The sequence below is a fragment of the Quercus suber genome, unplaced genomic scaffold (assembly GCF_002906115.3).
Source record: "Quercus suber isolate HL8 unplaced genomic scaffold, Cork oak 2.0 scaffold_802, whole genome shotgun sequence".
NCBI lineage: Eukaryota > Viridiplantae > Streptophyta > Magnoliopsida > Fagales > Fagaceae > Quercus > Quercus suber.
The window spans coordinates 101,338-109,770 of NW_027070237.1; the positions used below are offsets into that span (position 1 = coordinate 101,338).

General features: G+C 31.4%; 1 protein-coding gene across 1 annotated transcript; it reads right to left on the minus strand.

Annotated features, from left to right (window-relative positions):
- Window positions 1-7,334: 7,334 nt before the first annotated feature.
- On the minus strand, window positions 7,335-8,193 carry LOC112025681 (brassinosteroid-responsive RING protein 1). Its single transcript, XM_024058361.2, has one exon. The coding sequence runs from the start codon at window positions 8,041-8,043 to the stop codon at window positions 7,546-7,548; it is 498 nt and encodes a 165-aa protein (XP_023914129.1). The 5' UTR covers window positions 8,044-8,193; the 3' UTR covers window positions 7,335-7,545.
- Window positions 8,194-8,433: the final 240 nt, after the last annotated feature.

Sequence of the window (8,433 nt, forward strand, 5' to 3'; positions counted from 1 at the left end):
CATTTGTTGATCAAGCAGGTTGCTACTTGAGTGCCTGTCCCATCAGCCGCCTTCCCACTCTTTCTCTGGGTTGCAGCAGCCAATGCTACACTGTTCAGGAGTCATTTCCTCATTAATGCGGCCAGAACGTTAGTTGTGGGCATTTAATGTGGAGGTGACAGTTCATTCTGGAATTGTTCCTCCACCATGTTTCTATGGCTGACACTTCGTACATGCTCTTTCTTCTGGGACGCTTTGGGAGACTACTTTGGATGGCCTGTTGCTTCCACCTCCCATGGTCTTGATTGGCCGAGGATAGGATTATCCTCGGAAATGTCCCTGGGGCAACTTGGACTTTCTTACTTCATCCTCGGGGGTCACTTCCTCTTCGGCATGGGCTTTGGGCTTGGTATAAGGTGGGTCGAGGTTGCCAGATTCTTCAGGCCCCACGATTACATATTAGTTTTTTTTTTTTTTTTTAAATACTTTATCCAAAAAAAATAGTTAATGTTATCAGCTAGATTGTTATTAGATTTTTTAAAATTTTTTTTGTTTACGTTAAAGTTAATAAATAAATAAATAACTTACGGGAAGCAGTATGTTTTTTTATTTATTTTATTTTATTTTTTATTATAGAGATACACTTACTTATGATAACAATAAACTAGAGATAAGAATAAATTAGAGTCTTGATTTTTTGAACTTAATATATGAATGAATTAGAGTCCTGATTAATCTAACATTAATATGCAGTTTTTTATTTTTTTTTTTTGGGTAGAGATACACTTACTTTATGATGACAATGAATTAGAGATAAGAATGAATTAGAGTTCTGATTAATCTAATATTAATTTACCTACAATCTTACATGAATAAGTTTTTATTTTATGCTTACTATATAATATTTTTTTGATTAATCTAATATTAATCTATACCTACAATCTGACATGAAGCAAACATAAAGTAGTTTTTTATTTCTTTATTTTTTTTAAAGAGATAAATTACTTAATGATAAAAATGAATTAGAGTCCTGGTAGTATATCATTCCTTTTTAATTATTTAAAAATCTAAAATTTAATAAAATTTATGCAATTTGGTGAAGCCACGTGGCGTAACTACAACGTCTAAGCCTAACTTTTATTACATGTATAATATGAAGTTTTGTTAAAATATTTATTTTTATTTCATCTAAAATGCATGTTTCATGTTTTGTTAAAACATTTATTATTATTTTATCTAAAGAAATTGATAAGAATAAATAAATTTTTGTCTATATCAATTGAAACTTAGATTCATGTTGCATATTTTATTAAAACACATATTGTTATTTTATCTAAAGAAATCGATGAGAACAAATAAGTTGTTGTCTCTATTTAAAAAAAAAAAAAGTTTTTATCCAAAATGTTGATGTAATTTGGTAAACTACACATATCATTCCTATTGTACATCTTTAAAACATAGAATTATATTGTTAAGTTTGTAATTACACTTACCTTTGGTGATTTGTTTTACGAGATATTTATCTCTATTATGGTTTTCTTTATGGAGTATTTTCGCTAATTTTATGTGAGTAATGCCAACAATATGAATTGAAGAAAAAGATGGTTCTATGATAGGGGTGGCAAAATCAACCCAAACCCATTTGCCCACCCAAACCCACCCACTTAAAATAAACCCAAACCCACCCAATTATTAGTTGGGTTAAATGAGTATTAACCCAATTAAACTCAATTAACACTAATATTTATTGGGTTTTAATTGGGTACCCAATTACCCAACCCCAAAACTACTAAAATTACCAAAATACTCCCTCAACCTAAAAAATGACCAAAATAATACCTAAACCCAAAAAATGACTAAAATACCCCGAAACCCAGAAAAAGACCAAAATACCCTCGAAACTCAAAAAAAGACCAAAATACCCCTAAAACCCAAAAAATGACCAAAATACCCTTGAAATCCAAAAAATGACCAAAATACCCCCGAAACCCAAAAAAAGACCAAAATACACCTGAAATCCAAAAAATGACCAAAATACCCCTCGAAACCCAAAAATGACCAAAATACCCTCGAAACCTAAAAATGACCAAAATACCCCCGAAACCCAAAAATAACCAAAATACCCCCCAAAACCTAAAAATGACCAAAATACCCCCTAATCGTGGGGCCTGAAGAATCTGGCAACCTCGACCCACCTTATACCAAGCCCAAAGCCCATGCCGAAGAGGAAGTGACCCCCGAGGATGAAGTAAGAAAGTCCAAGTTGCCCCAGGGACATTTCCGGGATAATCCTATCCTCGGCCAATCAAGACCATGGGAGGTGGAAGCAACAGGCCATCCAAAGTAGTCTCCCAAAGCGTCCCAGAAGAAAGAGCATGTACGAAGTGTCAGCTATAGAAACATGGTGGAGGAACAATTCCAGAATGAACTGTCACCTCCACATTAAATGCCCACAACTAACGTTCTGGCCGCATTAATGAGGAAATGACTCCTGAACAGTGTAGCATTGGCTGCTGCAACCCAGAGAAAGAGTGGGAAGGCGGCTGATGGGACAGGCACTCAAGTAGCAACCTGCTTGATCAACAAATGAAGGCCCAAATCAATTGAAATGAGATATATAATGTAAGAAATCCCTCTGAGAGAGAGGATAGGCAATTGGAAGCAAGGAAGACCATAGTGACTAGAATCGTCTGAGAGACCTTTGTAACCAAACGTTGAAGAAATAATAAGAATTACACGTTCCTCAGGAGAGTGCCGAGGAGCAGAATCTTATGCTTCATGCTCCACAACTATGTTTGTTTTTGTAATCCTCACTAGTGCCTAGTTCTTGAACCCATTCTTTACAAATTCATTGTATTGGGTTAGTTGGGCTTGAGTTCACTCATCCAACTGTAAAGTGCTCAAGTCCAGTCCCTACAATTGGCGCTGTCCGTGGGAAGAACTTGTGTGTTAGCAAGGGCAGCAATCAAGCATGGCAGGATTAAGCCNCCTAAACTAAAAAATGACCAAAATACCATAAACCTAAAAAATGACTAAGATACCCCCAACCCCTATTTTGGTAATTTTAGAGGCTTCGAGTGTATTTTGTTCATCTTATAGGATTAGTTGTATGTTGGTCATTTTAGATATTTTGAGGGGTATTTTGGTTGTTTTATAGGTTTAGAGGTATTTTGGTCGTTTTAGACGTTTCAAGGTATTTTTGGAAATTTTAGAGGTTTCACATTGTTTGTGGCCATTTTAGCGGTTTTGGGTTTATTTGGGTCATTTCAAAGGTTTAGGGGTATTTTCGTCACTTTAGAGGTTTGAGGGTATTTTGGTCATTTTTTAGGTTTAAGGGGTATTTTGGTCACTTTTTAGGTTTAGGGGGTATTTTGGTCATTTTTAGGTTTCGGGGTTATTTTTGTCAATTTTTAGACTTCGGGGTTATTTTGGTCATTTTTTGGTTCTAGAGTTATTTTGATCATTTTTAGGTTTCTAGGTTATTTTGATCAATTTTTAGGCTTCGAGATTATTTTGGCTAATTTTTAGGTTTCGAGGGTATTTTTAATCATTTTTAAGGTTTCGAGGGTATTTTGGTCATTTTTTAGGTTTTAGGGTTATTTTGGTTATTTTTTAGACTTCGGGGTTATTTTGGCCATTTTTTAGGTTTCGGAGGTATTTTGGTAATTTTTAGGTTTCTGGGGTATTTTGGACATTTTTCTGATTTCAGGGGTATTTTGGTAATTTTTTGGGTTTTAGGGGTATTTTGGTCATTTTTTGGGATTTAGGGATATTTTGGTCATTTTTTGGGTTTTAGGGTATTTTAGTCATTTTTGGGTTCCATATTAGTTTTTTTTTTTTTTTTTAAATACTTTATCCAAAAAAAATAGTTAATGTTATCAGCTAGATTGTTATTAGATTTTTTAAAATTTTTTTTGTTTACGTTAAAGTTAATAAATAAATAAATAACTTACGGGAAGCAGTATGTTTTTTTATTTATTTTATTTTATTTTTTATTATAGAGATACACTTACTTATGATAACAATAAACTAGAGATAAGAATAAATTAGAGTCTTGATTTTTTGAACTTAATATATGAATGAATTAGAGTCCTGATTAATCTAACATTAATATGCAGTTTTTTAATTTTTTTTTTGGGTAGAGATACACTTACTTTATGATGACAATGAATTAGAGATAAGAATGAATTAGAGTCCTGATTAATCTAATATTAATTTACCTACAATCTTACATGAATAAGTTTTTATTTTATGCTTACTATATAATATTTTTTTGATTAATCTAATATTAATCTATACCTACAATCTGACATGAAGCAAACATAAAGTAGTTTTTTATTTCTTTATTTTTTTTTAAAGAGATAAACTACTTAATGATAAAAATGAATTAGAGTCCTGGTAGTATATCATTCCTTTTTAATTCTTTAAAAATCTAAAATTTAATAAAATTTTTGCAATTTGGTGAAGCCACGTGGCGTAACCACGACGTCTAAGCCTAATTTTTATTACATGTATAATATGATGTTTTGTTAAAATATTTATTTTTATTTAATCTAAAATGCACGTTTCATGTTTTGTTAAAACATTTATTATTATTTTATCTAAAGAAATTGATAAGATAAATAAATTTTTGTCTATATCAATTGAAACTTAGATTCATGTTGCATATTTTATTAAAACACATATTGTTATTTTATCTAAAGAAATCGATGAGAACAAATAAGTTGTTGTCTCTATTTAAAAAAAAAAAAGTTTTTATCCAAAATGTTGATGTAATTTGGTAAACTACACATATCATTCCTATTGTACATCTTTAAAACATAGAATTATATTGTTAAGTTTGTAATTACACTTACCTTTGGTGATTTGTTTTATGAGATATTTATCTCTATTATGGTTTTCTTTATGGAGTATTTTCGCTAATTTTATGTGAGTAATGCCAACAATATGAATTGAAGAAAAAGATGGTTCTATCCCACATTTCTAATTCACTTTCTAATTTTCTCTTTTAATATTCATTTGGGTTTGTGAATGTTTACAAGAGGTAAGTTTTAAGATGGAGTAATATTTTTCTTTAATTTTGTCTCAATTGGCCTTTTTGGTACTTGTCACATCATCAAATTATGTCAAAGCTAATGAAAATACCTAATAAAGTAAGCCATATGGAAAGTAAATCCCTCATTAAAGAAATCATAACGGAGTTAAGTGTCTCAAAATAAAGCAAAAAGAATAGTTTCACGTTTTAAAGGTGTATAACTATATACTAAATGGGTGATATCTATAATTTGCCCACATTTTCGTTGTATGGCATATTATTTGATATTTTTCATTAAAAGAACTAGATAATTTAGTGTTAGCATAACTTCTATAGTTTTTTGGGTTATGATTAAACTACGATCTTCTAGATTTTCAAAATTGAAAAAGCTATTATATATTTACTCCAAAAAAAAGAAAAAGAAAAAGAAAAATCTATTATATATAAATATTTTTTGATAGATACTACAGTATATAATTAATTTCTACCTATAACATTCATTTAACTCTGTTATGATTGTATCTTTATTATCAAGCCAAAAAAATCAATTGGTTTATTTAGTGTAGGTAGGGTTTGAATCACAAATTTCTTACATAACGATAAGAGGCTTTATTAGTACTTTCTAGTATTATAAATAGATGCATAAACATATAGGAATAAATGCTTGTCTAGATTTTCTATTAATATCAATATCATTTATTTTTGTGGATTTTAATTAACTCAACTAGTAAAATATTTTGTTATTGAACAAAAAATCTGGGTTTGATTATATATAAAAGATTGGAACCCACAACATATTTGTAGTTATTTTTTTTTTTTTTTAAGAATCAACAACTTGCTTTCTCCAAAAAAAAAAAAATCAACAGCTTGTAGTTATTTTAGTTTTTTTTCCCCCTTTTTTTAAATTTATTTATACAATTTGATAATACAGTGCAAGTAAAGAATAGCTTATTCACGCCGGCAAATTCATTGTATGTCAATTCAGATGAAAAGATGTATTCATTCATACTTCCTCCTTCCAGATATAAAAAAGAAAAATATATACTTCCTATTTCATATTGTAACGATAATATTAAAGAAAAATGGCACGGCTTTGAACTTTTCAATTTGTTTTAAAATAAGGAACATTCATGAATCATGACATAATTAGACATTAATTTTCTATTTTTTTATTTTATTTTATTGTTAAGTACTTAAGTCTAACGAAATTTTGCATTGAATCAGTTTACTTTGCTTAGGAGAGAAAGGTAAATTAGTTTTTCAACGTTAAATTCCATCACACTTAACACCAAAATAAACAGTAAAGAAATCAATAGTACATTTTGATAGTTCAAGAAATTCAGTGTGATTGGGATGAAATATTAAGATAAAAAAGTGTAATTTGTCCCTTTTTCTTCTAGTAAACTCAATTATTTTTATATTATTGAATAAAAATCCGTTTATATAAAAAAGAAATCCATTAGTATTTAGTACAGTAAATGATAAATAACAAACATAAAAAAGAGCGGATAGGTTTGGTTCAAATTTTATCCCAAAGTGAATGATTGAGAAAGAAAAAGGAAACACCATGCCTAATTAGATTCTCAAATTTCTCAAAGCACAGGAAACAGTACTCCCATGTTTCCCTGAAAAACCGGAGAACATCATTTTATTTTCACAATTTAATAATTAGATCCCACGAAACTGGCCGGTGGCAACATAGATTAGAACTATAAACACTAGCAACACTTCTGTCAGACCAGTACAACAACAACAACAACAAAAACAAAAATCTTTGTACAAATCCCATCACACTTATATGAAAAACAAAAACAAAAATAAAGAAAAACACTTTCTAGTTGTTGTAATGATGTTGATAATTACATTATCAACTTTTTTTTTTTTTTTTTTTTGATGGGTATCAACTTTCAGTTCTCACCCATTTGTTTCTTGCTACGTTACTAGAAGCGAGAGAGACTCTACTCTCCCTCTGTCTGTCCCCACAGGCAAATTTTCGAAACTATGAAGACATATTTGTCGCCCGTGACCATAGCTTTGTCCCAATTTAGTCACCAATATGACCATGTCACACTCAAATCATAATATTACAATTGACAAAACACATTTTATCTCGCCATTACAAACGTTACCACAACCCACTCATAACATAAAATTATTCATGAACCAAACCAACACTCCAAAAAAAAAAAAAAACCCAAAAAAAAAGAAATATAAATAAATAATCAATAACTAGAGCAATTGACATTTCTGATTATGGAGACATCTAGATTCATATCTCAAAAAAAAAAAAAAAAAAAACTCGAATTATTAAATAAATAAATAAAGATCCGAATTTCAAAAAAATTCATTATCCCAAAAGAAATGAAACTGTACAAATTACAAGACCATCTGATTTCTGATAACTAGACTCAAATTGTGAATATTTTTCGAATATATATACACATGAACCAGTCCAAATAACCAAATCCTTTTTTTTTTTTTTTTTGTTGGTTTTATAATAATTTTGTAAACTAAGAGTTTCTAGTTAAATACTACAAACCAGTAAGATGAGAATAATAATCTCCATAAAATTCAGGGATCCCAGAAGCAGCCCAGAGTCTCTCGTTGAATGTTTCTTGCATATCATCGGGAATGAACGGTGTCCGACACAGCGGACACGTTTTCTGCTCGTATCCCATCCAACGGTCGAGGCAGCCCATGTGGAAGATGTGGCGACAGTTTGTGAGCGGTCGGATCTCGTCGTTGGGTTCGAACTCGTAGAGGCAGACAGCGCAGGACTCGGGCGGGTCGACCAGGTCCGAGAACTTCACGACGGGGAGGATTTCTCGGATCAGCACGGCCGTCACGGAGTTGAATTCGGGGACACGTGTCGCCGTGTCCTGCAACGCAATGTCGGGTTCGAAGAAATCGGACAGACCCACGTAGTGAAACATGGTGTAGATGAGTTTTCTTAAGAAACCCAGAAAGGAAAGTGCGTAGATAAAGATTTTTGGTAAGAGAAGCTCTGAATAACCCACTGGGAACCCCATAGTAGAGAAACAAAGGAGCAAGATAGTTTTCGAGCTTGTGTTTGTGTATAGCTAATAGCTATAGCAGTGGGAGGGCCTTGTTTCTTTTTGTGTTTTTTTATGGTAGCAGAGAGAGAGATGGAGAGGGGGAGAGAGAGACCGAGAGCTATATAAAGAGATATGGAGGATGTATAAATGTCAATAATGGGTCTGAAGTTTATTTAGAATGACAGTTTATGTTACTATTTCACTATTCAGCTGTCTTTTACTGCAGATGAGAGTACAAAAAGCAAATGTAAACTGCTTTGCTTGAGTCACTGAGTGTATGAAATTAATCGATTATTATGGCTGTGATTATGAATTGGACTTTTGTTTATCAAAAAAAGATTATAAATTGGACTTTTAGTCTCT

Coding starts and splice junctions, on each gene's coding strand:
- LOC112025681 (XM_024058361.2), bottom strand. CDS start 8,043: ATGGGGTTCCCAGTGGGTTATTCAGAGCTTCTCTTACCAAAAATCTTT.